The sequence below is a fragment of the Erinaceus europaeus genome, chromosome X, assembly GCF_950295315.1.
Source record: "Erinaceus europaeus chromosome X, mEriEur2.1, whole genome shotgun sequence".
Lineage (NCBI taxonomy): Eukaryota > Metazoa > Chordata > Mammalia > Eulipotyphla > Erinaceidae > Erinaceus > Erinaceus europaeus.
In genome coordinates this window covers 123,245,834-123,264,132 of record NC_080185.1, presented here as the reverse complement: position 1 = coordinate 123,264,132, position 18,299 = coordinate 123,245,834, and the positions used below count along the sequence as shown (strand labels likewise).

Genomic DNA, 18,299 nt, shown 5'->3' with positions numbered 1-18,299 from the left:
CAATAATAATAACCACAACAGTAAAGCAACAAGGGTAACAAAAGGGAATAAATAAATATTAAAAAAAAATTTTTTAAGTTTGGTTAGTTTAGTTTCATTTCTTTCTTTGGTTCTATCTCCAGGTACCCATCTAAAAGTGGGAACAATAAAGTAGCATTTAGATTTGCTGGAACGGGGAAATAGTGTAGCCCACTTAACCTTGAGCTCTGCCACCCACTCTGCCAGCAGTTCCCGTGGAGCATGGGGAACATGGAAGCATGAAGGAGGTGAAGACACATGCTCCTTCTCTCTGCTTCAGCACTTCAAGCTCCCCCACTCCTGTATCCCTTCTGTGGTCACCAAAGCCACACTCTGGTCTCATCTGATTCCCATGCCACTCAGCTATCAGCCTGATGTGTGTGAAATCAGACGTTGTGTGGCTTAGAGAAGGGACTCTGCATCTTGGTGAGCCAGTACAGTGGAGCCCTTAGATGCATTCCTGCCGTCATGACGTAACGCAGGACAGAACCTGTCCCACAGAGGAAACCCAGGCCCGCTGGAGATTTCCACTCATAGGACATGCAGCAACCTGCAGGCTTGACATGGAAAGCTGGCCACTGCAGGGAAAGGAGCCTTTCTGTCAACTTTTCCCTCAGCTCCCTAGGATGTATCCCTTGGGATATTGTTGGGGCAGTGCTGGCTTCCTGGGCTTTGAACGCTCATGTAAAGCTCTCCCCTCAAACCCCTCAAGCTCAGAGGCCCTCTAGCCAGGCTCACAGTTTGTGCTGCTCATGACCTTTACCCTGTGCCTCCTGCAGCCACAGCCAGCCCTGCCACCCAGGGCACACTGCAGACCTGTCCCTCAGCCCCAAAGGGAGCTCCGTGCCTGCAGTGGGAATTCACATGGCTGGCTTCCAAAGGCAACACCTCTTGGGGGGTTGGAAAGTGGTTGAGATCAGTATCTGAGCTCTCTTGGTGGCTAAAGCAAAAACAATGAGCTATTTAGTGTGCCTGTGTCTGCAGAAGCGTGGGGAGCTGGTGGGCAGAAGGGTTAGGGAGGCTCTTACTGAGTGGGATTGGGCAAACTTTCCTAGCTGGCATCCAGCGATGAGCTCAGGCCATCCTGGCCGCTGCTCCTGGCAGCCAGGGAGCACAATGCCTGCGTGCAGGTGTGCCGGCCTTCCCAGCACGCCCTGTCTGCTAGGTGCTCCATGCCCTTCCACATGTGGCTAGCTTCTCTGATGCTGTTCTTGAGTTCTAAACTAGAATGAATGCTTAGCATGAAAAAGTCTAAAAAAGCACCTAAACATTTCCAGATTTCCTTGGGATTGGCAAGCAGGAGAGATTGCTGGAGAAGAATTCAGAAAGGAGGTTGGGGGGGGGATGCTGCGGCCACATTCCCTGCGTAGCAGGTGGACACCACAGTGGAGACCCCCTCACAGGCCACACTGGCTACTTGGCGATGTCAGGTGGCTGGCCCCACGATTGTTCAGGTGTCAAAGTGTCAGAGAGCCTTTCCACCAGCCCTCTTGCCACCCGATTGTTCACAGAACTGTTCTTATTTCCAGATCTGAATGAATGTGCGGCGAATACCCACCAGTGCAGCTTCCATGCCAATTGCCTCAATACCCAAGGATCCTTCAAATGCACATGCAAGCAGGGATACAAAGGCAATGGACTTCGCTGCTCTGGTGAGTAGCAGCAGGCCATCGTGCCTCAACTGCTCCCAATAAAACAGTTCCTCCCAGTCTCCTACCTCCCAGTGTCTCTCACTCCTTCCTTGTGTGTTTGTGTCGCTAACGATTCCTTCTGGCTTGATTGACTGTGTTGTTGAGAGCCCATCCATGAACACAGATTCTGGCACGAGCAGGCTACTTCCATCTTTTTCTTTTCAATTACAGTATAAACATTAGCAATGTGGAGGTATGACCTGAAAAAAAAATGCTTTTAACTCAATGAAAGGTTTTTAACATTCTGGTGATGAATCCTAGAAATAATGGGAGGACTAGACAAATAGCTCACTTGGATGGCTGACCTGCTTTGCCATGTGCACGGCACAGGTTTGAGTCTGGCCCCCACCACACTGGAGGAAGCTGTGGTGCTGTGGTGTTTTTATTCTGCTATCTCTACCTCTTTACCTGGGTCTGTATCTGAAAAAGTCAGCCTGAAGCAGTGACCACCTGTCTGACAAAAGTCATAGTGGTAGTAATTGTTGTTGTTGTTGTTATTGTTGTAGTAGCAGTCGTATTTCTAGTAGTAATAGTAGTAGTAACAATAGCAAACACAGGCAAAATGTATGATCTTAGTAATCAAAGTGGGTTCACCCTCAATAAAGCTCAGAATTTATCCCATCTTTTAAGTGGAGAGACTGGGGCAGAAGGAAGTATTGGCTGGAGGATTTGTGACTAGAAGGTATGGAATCAAAGAGTCAAACCCTGGAAACTGGGTTTTGGGGCTATATGGGTTTTAAAACAGGAGAAGTGTGTCCTTGACTGATAGGGCCCTTCCCTGAGCCCCTGGGTGCAGACTGTTTAAAGAAGCCTCTCCTCCCAGGCCTGTGCTAAAATCCGGGTCAGAGGAGCTTTCTCCTGCCCTGTGAGGAGACTGACTGCCTGGAGGGTGAATGTCACAGTCAGGCTGCTCCTGGATAAGGTGCCCCCACAGCCTACGGCACATCTCGAGGCACGCTAGGATTTTCAAGAAGATAGAAGTTAGGTTTTTTTAAATTTTTTTTGTTTTACTTAATTTTTTCATTAGGGATTTAACATTGATTTACAAAATTAAGAGACAGCAGGTATAGTTCTACACCCTTGCCACCACTAGAGTTCTGTGTCCCCATTCCCTCCATTGGAAACTACAATAGTTCTCCCAAGGTCACTGACATAGGTTGACTGTTGTTTCTATAACTATATATATTTATATATACTTGCCCATTGTGTATATATATATATATATATATATATATATACCCAATTTTTTCTATGGTCCTGCCTCTTCTCTTCCTTTCTAAGTCACACCTACACCTGTTACTATTTCTGAATGTTCTTCCTTTTTTCCTCTTCTCTCTCTGGGTCCTGATAGAATTGGCGTTCAGAGCCCTCTGGTCATCTTCCCCCTAACATTTCTCCCTCCCTAGGAGTATGGACCAAAATCTTTATATAGAGTACAGAAGGTGGGAGTTCTGGCATCTGTAATTGCTTCTCCACTGGACATGGGCATGAGCAGATTGATCCATACACACAGCCTGTTTCTATCTTTCCCTAGTGGAGTAGGGCTCTAGAGAGGTGAGGTTCCAGGACACATTGGTGAGGTCGTCCTCCCATAGATTTCAGGATGGAATCATAGTAGCAATCTGCAATTTAGTATCTAAAAGGCAGTAAGTTATGAGACAAGACAAAATATTTTTATCATTTTTAATCTTTATTTGTTATTGTATAGAGACAGAGAGAAACTGAGAAGGGGAGAGGGAGATAGAGAGGGAGAGAGACAGAGAACCACCTGCAGCCCTGCTTCACCACTTGTGAAGCTTTCCCTCTGCGGGTGGGGACCAGGGGCTTGAACCCGGATCCTTGAGCACTGTAGTGTGTGTGCTTAACCAGGTGCGTCACCACCTGGCCCCAGGACAAAATTTTTTAATAAAATGAACCAAAAAGTAGGAATAGAGCAGATTGGAATAGGGATCTTAAGGTGGACAGAAGCTAGGAACTCTATTTTAGGTATGTTCCTAGGGGCAATTTTTTGCTTGAGCTTGATAGCTGACATGCAGGTGAACTAAAAATATTGTCTGGTAATAGGGTGTCAGTGTTGAGAATAGGGCTAGAAAGCTCCCAAACTCAAAGAAAATATATAAATACAATTAACTGTTTACCCCATCAGTCTGAACCAGGACCCATATATATTCAAATTTAGCACAAGAGCCTGTGTAACCTCCCAGTCCATGTGAGTCTGAGCTCACAATTCATGATCAAAGCTGGGAACATTCTAGGCTGCATTCATGTCAGGACCAGTCTTCCGTGAATGGCAGGGTAGGCTGGCCCAGCTTCCCTTAGGAGAGTGGGATGGTCTCGACCATAACTACTTTGTAATGAGAGCAAGGTCCTGCAGAGGCCCACAAGAGGGCCCGTGATAAAGATAGAAGTTTTTGAAAGATGGATAATTATAGTTTACATCTCTCAAGAAAAATGGTCGACAGAAGACTGGCCAGTGAACCAGAAGATGTCAGATACTCCTGTTTTGTATCTGAGAGCCCCAAACATGCTAATGACCCTCCAGCTGCAACTTCCTACCACCTTTTATTTCCTCAGTAAGCTAATTTCTAGTAATCTAGAAATCCTGGAGAAGAGTAATCGCCAGTTATAATAAATCTGAAGCAGTAATCACTAGATAAAGCCCAACCTATCCATCTGTAGGCCTTTACATAGCCCTGTCATTTCATCCTTACCACCAGCTCCCCGTATTTACTAAGGGAATGAAATTGGTGACACCATAAAGGTTGTGATATTTTGATTTTGTTTTTCAGTAGGAATAAAATCAGAAACTTCAAAGCAGGAACTGAAAGCAGATGTTTAGGTTTGCCTAGTGTGGGCCGAAACCCAAGAGGTCTTTAGTTTTATGTTACTGATTGCAGAAGGCAACATCCAGAGACTGGGTGTTTCCTGTACATTTTTCATACTGGGTCCTGGGAAAAGATTCAGGGAACCATGGAGAAAATTACCGTGTGGCTCCAGGGGGTTGAAATGGGCTGTAGGAAGGTCAAGAAATGGGTAAGAATGCATTACTTGTGTTAGCAAGAGACAGTTTTGAACCTAAAAGCAACCACAGTCTGCCACAATGATAAATAACTAGACTATTTCCTTGAAGAGGGAAATATATTTTCATATATTTATTTATTTATTTATTTATTTATTTATTTATTTATTTTGTCGCAGCCATCTTACTGATTTCAAATTCACAGCAATGTACTAGAGAGGAACACATATATTTTCCAAGCATTTTTCCTTTTCCTTTGGATTACTTGAGATATGGTGGACTTTTTGTTCACTTTCCTACTGTTTTAGTACAGACTGCATCAGTCAAGTGAGAGAGAAGCTGAGCATTGCCAAGAAAAATATTCTCATACATCCCAATCTAATATCTTTTTTTCATTTTTATTTTATTTTTTAAAATTTCTTTATTGGGGGATTAATGGTTTACAGTTGACAGTAAAATACAATAGTTTGTACAGGCCTAACATTTCCACATAACGATACAACCCCCACTAGGTCCTCCTCTGCCATCATGTTCCAGGATCTAAACCCTGCCCCCCGCCCCCCCACCGCAGAGGCCTTTACTTTGGTGCAGTCCACCAACTCTTTTTCCATTTCTTTCTCAATTATATATAAGTTATAGCACTTAAGTGAAATTGGCTCAGGAGTCATTAGGCCGTTTTAGACTAACACATGCCTGGCCATTTTATAACAAGACAATACATTTTATTTTAAAGACTGGTACTTGAAATTTTTAAAAGTACTTTTTACCTAGGTTGGTTATCCTTTATTCTCATGAGTATCTTCCTGGAAGAGAGGCATGAATCGATGCATTCTAGATCTCTAGGAATGTGGACCAATATAGAAGAAAATAGCCCTAATTCAGAATAAATCTTTTTTTTAATATATTTATTTTACTCATTTTCATTATTTACTTATTTTGGATAGAGACAGAGAAAACTTGAGAGGAAAGACAGAGATAGAGAGGAAGAGAGAGATACCTGCGGCACCGTTTCACCACTTGCGAAGCTCCCCCGCCGTAGGTGGGGACTGACTGTGGGCTTGGACTGAAGCTTGCACTGTAACACGTACACTCTACCAGATGTGCCACCGCCTGGCCACTGAGAAAAGCCATTCTATGCTTCCCTCTCAAAGATCATCTCTGCCCTGGGTAGCTTAGTGACTCTGGAAATGCCACTCACCAGCACTGGGTTGACTGACCTACTGAGCAGAGGTGTTAGGCTAAAGTTCCTTGCTTCTGTCCCATGGATCTTTAGCACTAACATTTTCCCCAAAGGTTATTTAGCCTCCCTCCCCCTGTCCCCGCACCTATGGACAATTTTGTTTTACAGGAGGGACCCAAAACATAAATGGAGAAAGTCTTTTCAACAGATGGTGCTAGGGAAAAGTGGGTTGAAACAAAAAAGTCCACCATATGTCAAGTAATCCAAAGGAGCAAAAAGAATGAAGTACGATCACTGCATGTCACCATGCACCAAAGTCAACTCCAAGTGGACCAAAGACTTGGACATTAGGCCACAAACTATCAGATAGACAGAAGGAAATATTGATAGGACACTACACAGGTTTGCTTCAGTGCTGTGGCCTCTTCCACTCTTTTTCTCTGCCTCTTGGCCTTCTCTATCTCTATTTTTTTTTTTTTTGTCTCCAGGGTTATTGTTGGGGCTCGGTGCCTGCACCACGAATCCACTGCTCCTGGAGGCCATTTTTTCCCACTTCATTGCCCTTGTTGTTGTTACTGCTATTGTTGCCATTGATGTTATTGGATAGGACAGAGAGAAATGGAGAGAGGAGGGGAAGACAGAGGGGGAGAGAAAGATAGACACCTGCAGACCTGCTTCACTGCTTGTGAAACGATGCCCCTGCAGGTGACGAGCCGGTGGCTTGAACTGGGATCCTTGCACTTCATGCCATGTGCGCTTAACCCGCTGTGCTACCACCCAGCTCCTAACTTTCCTCCTTCTTAAAAAGATAGAGATAGAGGGGACTGAGGGCAGCACAGCAGGTTAAGCACATAAGGCGTGAAGTGCAAGAACCAGCGTAAGGATCCCATTTCCAAGTTCTCCCGATTCCTTCACCTTTGGTGCTGATAAAGAAAATGTAATCAGTTAAGACAAATCCCCAAGTCCCGTGCTGAGAATGCTGGAATAAATGGCAGGATGAAGAAAGTTTTTAATCTTTTTCTTTAATTTTTTAATATTTATTTATTCCTTTTTGTTGCCCTTGTTGTTTTATTATTGTAGTTATGACTGTTGTTATTGATGTCGTTGTTGGATAGGACAGAGAGAAATAGAGAGAGGAGGGGAAGACAGAGAGGGGGAGAGAAAGACAGACACCTGCAGACCTGCTTCACCGCCTGTGAAGCCACTCCCCTGCAGGTGGGGAGCCGGGGGCTGGAACCGGGATCCTTACTCTGGTCCTTGCACTTCATGCCTTATGCTCTTAACCCACTGCGCTACCTCCCGGCCCCTCGATCTCTAGCTTTTAAAGAGAGAAGAAAGTTGGCGGTAGCACAGCGGGTTAAGCGCACATGGCATGAAGTGCAAGGATCCCAGTTCAAGCCCCCGGCTCCCCACCTGCAGGGGGATCGTTTCACAAGCAGTGAAGTAGGTCTGCATGTGTCTGTCTTTCTCTCCCCCTCTCTGTCTTCCCCTCCCCTCTCCATTTCTGTCCTATCCCACTATAACAGCAATAACAACAAGAGCAACAAGGGCATCCAAAAGAAGAAGAAGAAGGAGAAGGAGAAGGAGAAGGAGAAGGAGAAGGAGAAGGAGAAGGAGAAGGAGGAGAAGGAGGAGGAGGAGGAGGAGGAGGAGGAGGAGGAGGAGGAGAAGGAGAAGGAGAAGGAGAAGAAGAAGAAGGGGAAGAAGGGGAAGAAGGGGAAGAAGAAGAAGAAAAGTGGCCTCCAGGAGCAGTGGATTCATGGTGCAGGCACTGAGTCCCAGCAATAACCCTGGAGGCAAAAAAAAAAAAAAAAAAAAAGGAGAAGGAGAAAGGAGAAAGGAGGAGGAGGAGGAGAAGAAAGTTGTGGGTATATATAACTGAATGCTGCTCAGCTGTCAGAAATGCTGAAATCCACGCCCCCCCCCCCCAGGTCCTCATCTTGGATAGTACTTGAACAGATGAGTCGCATTAGGTGAGATAAGATACCAGACCATCTCACATAGAGGTGGAAGTTAAGAAATAAGGCAAGAAAAACAAAAGCCAAAGTGATACTTGGACGAGGCCTGGTCTGCTGCAGCAAGGCCCAGGCTGTGGGTGGCAGGGTTGAGCAGGCACAAGGCCCAACGCACAGTGGTAGACGGGGACGAGAGGTTGGCGGTGGGAATGGTGTGCACGGGCCTACCACAGAAGGACAAGAAATGGTACCTGTGCGGCAACTACCTTGTAAATCATGATTTTACGAATAAGATGATTTAAAAATGTTACATCACTTATAAAAACATTGTTGAAAGATTATACTGGAGGGTGTGAAGACTCACCCTAGAAGTTTGTTTGCTTGTGTGTTTGTTTTTATTCCCACTAGGGTTATCGCTGGGGCTAGGTGCCTGTATGATGAACCACTCCTCCCAACAGCCAATTTTTCCCCTATTTTTTTCTTCTTTGATAGGACAGAGAGAAATTGAGACAAGAGAGGAAGAGAGAGAGAGAGAGAGAGAGAGACAAGAGACAGACACCTATCATACTGGCTTCACTGCTCATGAACCTTCCCCCTGCAGATGGGGAGCAGAGGCTTGGACCCGGGCCCTTGCACATGAGAGCATGTATGTGCTCAGCCAGGTGCAGCACCCAGCCTCTTAGAAGTACATTTTTAAAAAGTAGTTTAACTTCATGATGAGAAATAGGGACTGTCAAACAGTAAGCCTAACAGCCTTTGTATAATAATCAAAGCATTGCCAGGGAGATGGGTCGGTGGCACAGCACAGAACTAGCATGTCTGAGGTCCCAGCTCCCATTCAACAGCATTCTACCAGAGCTGAGCAGTACTCTGCTCTTCCCTCTCACTCACATTCTCTCTCGCTCATAAACATAAACAGGAAAATAAACCTAAAAAGGATAAGGATCATTTTGCTTTCAATAGTTGATTGAGTTGAAGAAATTCAAAAGAAGTCCAGGGAGATAGCATAAAGGTTATACAAAAAGCCTTACATGCTAGAGATGCCCGAGGCTCAAGGGTCCCAGGTTCAATCCCTGATACCACCATAATCCAGAGCTGAGCAGTGCTCTGGTAAAAAAAAAAAAAAAAAAAAAAAAGAGGGGTGAGGGAGGATTGGGACAGAAATTGAGTATGCATACTTGGAACCAAAAATTGCAATTTTTAAAGACCACACATGCCCACTTGCAGGCAATTTATATACTGTGATCTTTGAACATCAAATCTGGACAAATCTCTAGTGCTGTCTGCACAATGCCAGTGTTGTTGTAGTATCTCTTTTAAAGACATATTTCATTTATGTGTATATTAATCACTTCTCCCTAGAGAAGACCGGCATGAAAGCAAAAACATCAGAGGCCCCTGAAAAATTCATCCTATTGGAATCTATAGCCCAACTTGATAGCAGCAAGTAGTTCACTGAAATAGTGTCAGAAGCCAAACAAAAATGCCCTCTGCAATGCTTACAGCATGGGCCAGGCAGCTAGCTCAGCCTGTTAGGGGACCCACTCCATGCTTGAGACCTCTCTCCTCTCTTTCCGCTCTGTCTCTTTCTCATAATATATAAATAAATGAACATTTTTTTAAAAAACCACTATAGCAACATTGAAACTTCTTAAAAACAGGTGCAAATGTAGCACTTCTTAAAATATCAAACTGTAGGGCCACATTGAGGTTGAATCTGGAAGCATCACTTCTGCATCTGAACACTTTGTGAAGGTTCCATTGCTCGTGCGTGATGTGATTATCAGGCAGACATGGACTTTCCCACCTGTTTTTGTTTGTTTCAGTTATCCCTGAAAATTCTGTGAAGGAAGTCCTCAGAGCACTTGGTCCCATCAAAGACAGAATTAAGAAGTTGCTTGCTCATAAGAACAGCATGAGGAAGAAGGCGAAAATGAAAAATGCCATCACCTCACCTGCGGGGACCCCCATCCTTAATGTCAATTTGCACCTTGTCAACCCTGAGGAGAGCATTTCCAGAGCTGTGAGACCTGAAGGAGAAAAAAGAGGGAATGAGAACAGAAGGAAAGAGGGGCTGGAGGAAGAGAAAGGAGGTGGGAACGCCCTGAGGAGCCACATGGAGCCCGAGCACAGCCTGCGAGGAGATGTGTTTGGTGAGCGTCCCTGGGGTTGTCACAGACATGTTGTGAAAATGAGTTTGCATGTTCTCTGAGCAAGTGACAGGAGTAAAGGCCTTGCCATCTCAAAAATTCAAATTTCATTATTTTCACCTAAGGAAAATTGGCTTCTGGGCACAGTCTCTAGTAGGTCTGGAAACTGACATCATCCACAAGTCCAACATCAAGTCTCCTGCTATGAGCTGGTCTCTCATACCTGGGGGTACCTGGGGCTTCCTGGTTTCATGGGCACCCTCTTTCCATTGTCTAGCTCCCCAGCTCTCCATACGTTCATTGCACCCCCAAATCAGAGATTCCCCATACACACACACACACACACACACACACACACACAATCACCAAGCAGCTCTTCCAAGCTCTGCTTTTTCTCTTGTTGAAGACGTTTTTTACAGGCCTACTCAATGCAAAAGGAATGCCATGGTTATGTGGCTGCCTTGAGAAAATCAAAACAAACCAGTGTAGGGAAGCAAATCCTACAGTGGGGCTGAAGTCATCTGCATGAATTGGTTGTCTACCCTTTGCCCCGGCCATGCAGAACCCACCATAAGTCCCCTAAGTCTCGGCCTCTTCCAGTGGTTTAGTGGCTTCTTTCTTTCTTTCTTTCTTTCTTTCTTTCTTTCTTTCTTTCTTTCTTTCTTCCTTCCTTCCTTCCTTCCTTCCTTCCTTCCTTCCTTTCTTTTTTTTTTTTTCTTTACCAGAGCACTAATCAGCTCTGGCTTATGGTGGTGCGGGAAACTGAACCTGGGGCTTCAGAGCTTCTGATGGTTTCTAAGCTATCTCTCTCTCCGTGTGTGTGTGTGTGTGTGTGTGTGTGTGTGTGTGTGTGTGTGTGTGTGTGTGTACACACCTATACTGAGAAATTCTATTTATTCTTCAGTTATTCTGTGCTGCTTTTGAATTTTACCTCGTCTGTACTTGATTCATTGGCTGTTAGATTTAACCACATGAAAAGTAGTCTCAGACCCATCTAGACCAAAGCTAGACTACCAATGACACTATCAGCCTTAACAGAGAGTGAGAACTCCAGAAAGTGTATTTCCAAGTTTAATGCAAAGAGAGTGACTAGAGTGGATGCTTAGATGAGGACCATGTAGGGCAGCCTTTGAAGAAAGATGTTCTAGAGGAAAGAAGTGGAACCAATGAGAATGTCCTGGAACTGTTAGGGAAACACAGCTATAATCTCTTTTGTTAGTAGACTAAGTGATAAGAAACTTTCTGGAGTCACGTGGTGGCACACCTGGTTGAGTGCACACATTACAGTGCACAAGGACCCCGGTTCAAGGCCCTGGTCCCCACCTACAGGGGGAAAGCTTCACAAGCGGTGAAGCAGGTCTGCAGGTGTCTCTCTGTCTCTCTCCCTCTCTAGCTACCCCTCCCTTCTCAATTTCTGTCTCTATAAAAAGATTAAAAGTGGGGGTCGGGCGGTGGTGCAGCGGGTTAAGCGCACATGGCACAAAGCGCAATGACCAGCATAAGAATCCCAGTTCAAGCCCCAGCTCCCCACCTGCAGGGGAGTCGCTTCACAGGCGGTGAAGCAGCTCTGCAGATGTCTGTCTTTCTCTCCCCCTCTCTGTCTCCCCCTCCTCTCTCCATTTCTCTCTGTCCTAACCAACAACAAATGACATCAACAATAACAATAATAACCACAACAAGGCTACAACAACAAGGGCAACAAAAGGGGAAAAAATGGCCTCCAGGAGTAGTGGATTCAGGGTGCAGGCGCTGAGTCCCAGCAATAACCCTGGAGACAAAAAAAAAAAAAAAAAAAGATTAAAACGTTCTTCGTCCTGCTATTCATTCCAACCGTCTCAGCACGGGACTTGGGGATTTGTCTTAACCGATTACATGTTCTTTATCAGACCCAAAGGTGAAGGAATCGGGAGAACTTGGTCTGGCTCTGGCCCACAGAAAATCTGTCGCACCAAAACTGGACCACAGAGGTAAGTAATACTTTATCCCACATCTGTGCTTTCTCACTGGGTCCCACGCCACTTTTTTCACATTATTGTTTGTTTCTCCGGAGGATGAGCGGTTGTTCCTCAACCTCTGTTTCCTTCACAAACACTTGGTTTCAGAATCCCAGAATCAGGCTTGTTAGGAGGTGGTGCCAGTGACCACAAGGAGACTGATCTCTCTTCTCCATCATCCCCACCACCTTCCTTGAAGGGTGGGGTTAGGCTGGGTATGTGGACATGGGAGAACACAGCTCTCAGTCACCTCCAGTGACAAATACTGCGGAGTCTGCAGGTCTGTGGGTTGAATGGGCCCAGACATGAGCCTGCAGTCAGTTAGGGCCGAGCTCCAGGACCGCTGATCTTACCTGTGTTCGCTCACGGGCTTGGACGGACAGCTGTGCTCTGTGTGACGTCACGTCCAGCAGCAGGCAGGCCAGTGCTCTCATGAGGCCATTCCATAGACTCCAAGAAGAAGAGTGAAGGCACACTGAACCTGGAGGGCTAGACTCAGAACTGGTGTCCAGTGTTACTTCTACCCAATCCTGCTGGCTAAAGCAGGTTGCAGGCCAACCCTGGCTTCAGACAAAGGTGCTGCATAGCTTGACTGTACGGAGCATGCGTACAAGGGATGGTGAAGTTGGGGATCGTTTTTGTGACCATCCATCAAGAGCTCATAACTGGGAATGCCTTAGCCACAATCGCTCATCCCTTAGAGTTTGGTTAGCACTTCCACTGCCTATGACCAGCACCGGGATCTTCTTTCCTTGTCGAACTTTGTTTTATTTCCCACCATCAGGGCCCTAAGCTCGTGGTGGCTTGGCTCCCTTTTCTCCAGTTCTACCCCTGTAGTGAACGAGGCAATAATAGTCAACAGTGTGGGGGGGGTGGGGGGGAGCCTCTCCGTGTTCAACTCCTGAAGTGTTATAGTGTTATAAACTATGTAAATCCACAAAACTTGGCAGAAGCAAGGTATATTATGACTTCCAAAAAAAAAAAAAGAAAGAAAGAAACTGTCTCTTTAGTTGAATCCTCTGAATTCCATGGGAAAAGTTTGTACTAAAAACTTTCCCTAAGCTGGTGACCCCTGACCTAGCCCCTATGCCATCTTGTTTTCCCCCATTTCTTCTAAGTGTTTTGTATTATTTCTCTGCATCAAGTATCTTATTCATTTCCCTGGCTAGGAAGAAACTGTCTCATAGCACAGGGGGTAAACTGTTCTCTGGGTGCTTAGAACTTCTGCCCCAGCTCTGTGCTATACTTGCTAAATGATATTAATAAATTATAGGCATCCTCTCTGGACCCTCAAAGTGAGAAGGTTTCTTTTCACTTTTAATTTGTGTTTCTAAATAATTTTATTAGAGGTTAGCGTGTTACAGTGCAGCTGACACTTTCTCGTTTCCCTGTGATGGTGGTCAGTGTCTGCAGACACGCTCACCGCAGCAATGTAAGTCCTTTGACAACATCATCATGTACAAGAGCCCCACGGCCTTCTCCATCCTCCCCCTCCTACTCCTGTCCCAGAGTCTTCTGGTGCAATAAAAGGAGACAGGTGTCTTATGTGGGTTTTTCTTCAGTGTCCCTTGTTGACGTCTCCAGCCCTGCACATGAGCAAATGGCTCTGATCCCCAAGGTGGCTCTGATTTCAGAGATCCTTGAGTAAGGCATCCTGGGACATTAAGTGTCCTTCCCACACTCTCACTTGATTTTCTCTTGGGAAACTGCCTTAATCTTGTGATGCCTCGTTGCTTTGATATGTAAAGCTGGAATAAGAGCGCCACTCCAGTGTTAGGCACTGTCTTAGGCTGGGTTCTTCAGACACAGAACCTGGAATGACAATGTGTGTGCAAGTGGTTTCTGTGGCCGATGATCCTAGGAACAGTGGCTGGTAAATTAAATAAAATTTTGGGCTTTGTGAGCTATAGAGACTCTGTGAAGACTACTCTAGCCTGTCATAGTAGTCTGACTCTGGCAAGAGTAGCCATGGATGATATGGAAATGAGTGCTTGTGATGTGTTTCAATAATACTTTATTGACAAAAACGAACAATGAGCCAGAATGTTAATTTGCTGAAGCCCCATCCACATTAAAGTTTAAAACTCATACTGGCTGATTTGACTATTCTGCTTCTCTGAGATATCTGAACAAGGTAGTCAGTTGACCACATATAACCCAATACAATTTAAAAAGTAGCACATGTCCACTTAATTGATCAAGGATAATGGTGGCAAATTTCTAACTCTACTGTTGGAATCACAGAGTAAAGACAAAACCCAGATTCAAACCTAGTCCCCACAGCACTGGGGGAAGTGTTAGTGCTGTGACATCTCGCCCCTCTCTGTCTCTGTCTCTCTCTCCATATGAAATAGTTGGTCCAGAGTGATGAAATCCCAGAACAACAAGAAAGTTCTGCCATTTCTGTGCTCAGTGCTATTTGGTTAAGTCATGGTCTACATGAAATGTACTATTTCTAAGATCATCTAGAAGGCTCTGGCAACGTCTTCTCTGTGATTTCTGATAGAAGCTCACAGGAGAAGTGTCTAGAATGGTTTTCCAGATTTAAACTGAAACAGTGTCTCTAGCCGGACAGTTATCATGAGCCATAAGCCATGCAGCTGGAAACTTGGCACTGTCTTCCAGATGTTCCAACTGTAGAATGCTTTTCTAGTGCTGTCAGTGGCTACAGAATCCACCTTTTCCCCTAGCAGATTTAAATATCTCAGCTGACTGCAGCTTTGACCATGGCGCCTGTGAATGGAAACAAGACCGGGAAGACGATTTTGACTGGAATCCTGCTGATCGAGATAACGGTATTTAGACTCCACTCTTTCATGTTCTGCATTGTGGCAGTGCAGGTGAATGAAGGTGAAGAGTGCAAGCAAAACCATCCAACAGGTGGATCCGTGGATAATGGCTTGGATTCTTATGCATGAGGTCCCGGGTTCAATCCCTGGCATTACATAGGCCAGAATGATGCTCGGGTTCTCTCTCAGCAACAGATAATTAAATCTTTAAAAGAAAAGGCAACTTTTAAAAAGAATGCAGGTAAAGAAGACTCTCTCATGGCAGGAGCAAATTAGCCCTGCTTCTTGTTAAGGTAGGGTTGCTTGTCACGTTTGGAAAATTCCAAGCCTTCTAGAAGTTTCCTACCCTTAAATGACTAACTTGGTGCAGCATATATTCTTCTTCTTCAGTCCGCTCTCTACCCACCTAGTCCCACACAAGAGGCTCCAGCAAACTGCTTCTTGTTTCCTCTCCTGCTTCTGAGAGAGGTTCTAAAATTCTTTTTTATTTTATTTTATTTATTTATTCCCTTTTGTTGCCCTTGTTGTTATTATTGTAGTTATTATTGTTGTTGTTGATGTCATTGTTGGATAGGACAGAGAAAAGTGGAGCGAGGAGGGGAAGACAGAGAGGGGGAGAGAAAGACAGATATGTGCAGACCTGCTTTACCTCTTGTGAAGTGACTCCCCTGCAGGTGGGGAGCTGGGGGCTTGAACCAGGATCCTTATGCCGGTACTTGTGCTTTGCGCCACGTGTGCTTAACCCGCTGTGCTACCGCCCGACTTCCCCCTAAAATTCTTAAAATATTAAGGAGTTTTGAAGAAAAGGTAGAGAGAAATTATTCCTGCTCTCTACCTGTCATAGTTGTTATTTTGTTTTGTTGGAAGGGAACCAAACCTTGAAAAGAAACATGACTTCTTCCTGCATCTGATGTTTTTAGTAGAGTCACCCCCTAAACCTCCAAAACCATGAAGAATGACAATTCCACAGTCTGAACTCCTGGACTGAACATTTCTTCTGTTGTTCAGGGTGAAAAGATTTCAGCTTTCACTCTAGGAGACATTCTTTTAATGTCATTCTATTTTTCAAATATATGTAGCTTATTCATTCCATGGTGGTGTGGGGGTGGGGGGTGGCGGGATAGGGTGGGGGGATGTGCAGAGCGGCACTCTGTCAGATGCGTTGCCAGGCGCTGAAGCCGGCACTTCAGACCACCACGTCTGGCGCTCTGCCACTGTGCCACCTCGCTAGCCACTGTTACTCTTTTCTAAGAGCTGTTTTGGAGCTGAACCCTTTGTAGTGACCTCTTCCACTTTGTGCTTTTCTTCTCTTGAAGCTGTTGGCCACTATATGGCGGTCTCAGCCTTGACAGGACACAGGAAGGACATCGGCAGATTGGAACTTCTCCTCCACAACCTGCAGCCCCAGAACAACTTCTGTTTGCTTTTCGATTACCGACTGGTTGGAGACAAAGTAGGGAAACTGCGAGTGTTTGTGAAAAATAATAACAGGGCCCTGGCCTGGGAGGAGAGCAGGAGTGAAGATGAAAGTTGGAAGACGGCAAAGATTCAGTTGTATCCGGAGACCAATACTACGAGCAGTGTAAGTGGGGAAAAACAGTAAGCTAAGATGTGTACCCCTCTCAGTGGCTTAACCGATACGACAAAGTAGCTAGACTCTGGGTGTACAAAGATAGCAAGACTTTTTTGACGCTCCTGAAGAGCTTACCTTCTGGAGCAAAACAGGCCAGCTGGTGAATGAATTCATCAGCACCGTGAACAGTAATACTCTGTGGATCACACTCTAGAGAGCTGTATGTGTGTGTGTTTGTATGTGTGTTGGGGGGGGTCCTCTCTCACCAATAGTCTCCCAAGACAATTACCCACAAACAAAGGAACAGGCAAAGGAACATTCTGCTCATTCATGCCATGCTTAATACTCGGCATGATGACTGGCAGCTAGAAGGTCATTTAAAGTTGGGAGCTGTTTGCTTTTGTTTTATTGCCACCAGGGTTATCATTAGGGCTCAGTGCCTGCATAGCAAATCCACAGCTCCTGGCAGCCATTTTTTTCTTTCTTTCTTTCTTTCTTTCTTTCTTTCTTTCTTTCTTTCTTTCTTTCTTTATTTATTTATTTATTGTATTAGCTAGGACAGAGAGAAATTGAGAAGGCCGGTGGGGATAGAGAGGGAGAGAGAAAAAGAGATACCTGCAGACCTGCTTCACTGAAGGTGGGGAGTGGGGCTTCAAACTCAGGTCCTTGCACATGCTAACACGTACATTGGACAAGCTGTGCCACTGCCCGACCTCTACAACTTGCTTTAAAGATTTAGTTATTGAGAGGGAGAGAGGGAAGAGCACCACTCATCTCTGGCATATGTGGTGCTTGGGGTCGAACCCAAAGCCTCAGGCATGCCAGGCCAGACTTCTACCCGCGGAGTCACCTCCCGAGCCCTAGAAGGTCTTTTTTTTTTCCTTGCAATTTTCAAAAGCACATTTTTTCCTTTTTTTCCCCTTCTTTTTGCTTTATTGGTGATATTAATGGTTTACAGTCTACAGTAAAATACAGTAGTTGGTACATGTGTAACATTTCTCAGTTTTCCACATAATGATTCAGTCCCCTCTAGGTCCTCCTCTGCCATCATGTTTCAAGACCTGAACCCTCCCCACCCCAGAGTCTTTCACTTTGGTGCAATCCACTAAACCCAGTCCAAGTTCTGCTTAGTGTTTTCCCTTCTGTTCTTATTTTTCAGCTTCTTTCTATGAGTGAAGAAGATCATTTTTTTTAATTTTTTTAAAACTGAACTGACAGTAACTATTGGTTGGGACTCCCAAGACCAGACTCTGATTTCCTGATTCCCTAGAAGAATTCCCTGAACTTAGAAAAAAAAAAAAGGGGATATATTCATGGTTACAGTTTATTATGGTGAAAGGATTGAGATTGAAATCAGAAGAGGGATGCAGTCAGGGAGGTAGGTCAGTGGACAGAGTGTAGGACTTGCATGGACTGTCTTGGATTCGATCCCTGACACCACATATGCTGGACATCTAAATAAGTAAGTAAGTAAGTAAATAAATAAATAAATCTTAATGTGCACCATGGTTGGCACCAGGGAGTTTCCTGAGTTGGTATAGTGGGACCATGGTTCCCTCTCCTCTCTGCCTAAAGATAAAAAAGAGTTTGGTCCAGAAGCAGTAGAATCACACATGTATGAGGCCCTGATGCAGCCAAGATGATTAAAACGCAGTTTAGAAGTGACAAAGAGAATCACTTTATTGAAAACAAGTACAACTTCGTAATCATTTCCAGAGTCACATGAGGGCTTGTAGATTTTGCGCTTTTTTTTTCTGCCTGAATACATACTGGGCTCTATTTACAGCCACAGCGGGCAGGTGTTGTTGTTGAAGTCATTTTGACAAACTATGCATGTCTTTTTAAAGAAGAATAGCATGTTCCGAATTAAATATTCTTTTCTCTTTCAAATTTTGTCCCAGGGTAGCCTTAATCGTCTTTGAATCAGAAC

General features: G+C 44.9%; 1 protein-coding gene across 5 annotated transcripts in view; it reads left to right on the top strand.

Moving 5' to 3' along the window:
- Positions 1-18,299, top strand: part of EGFL6 (EGF like domain multiple 6) — a 61,546-nt gene that overhangs the window by 39,641 nt on the left and 3,606 nt on the right. For 4 of the 5 annotated variants that reach the window (XM_060183045.1, XM_060183042.1, XM_060183047.1 and 1 more), the window contains 5 exons: positions 1,548-1,670; positions 9,690-10,016; positions 11,900-11,980; positions 14,698-14,802; positions 16,113-16,378. In XM_060183045.1, coding sequence (XP_060039028.1) covers positions 1,548-1,670; positions 9,690-10,016; positions 11,900-11,980; positions 14,698-14,802; positions 16,113-16,378 — 902 coding nt within the window. The remainder of the gene's footprint in view (positions 1-1,547; positions 1,671-9,689; positions 10,017-11,899; positions 11,981-14,697; positions 14,803-16,112; positions 16,379-18,299) is intronic. The other variant, XM_060183043.1, reaches the window with a different exon arrangement.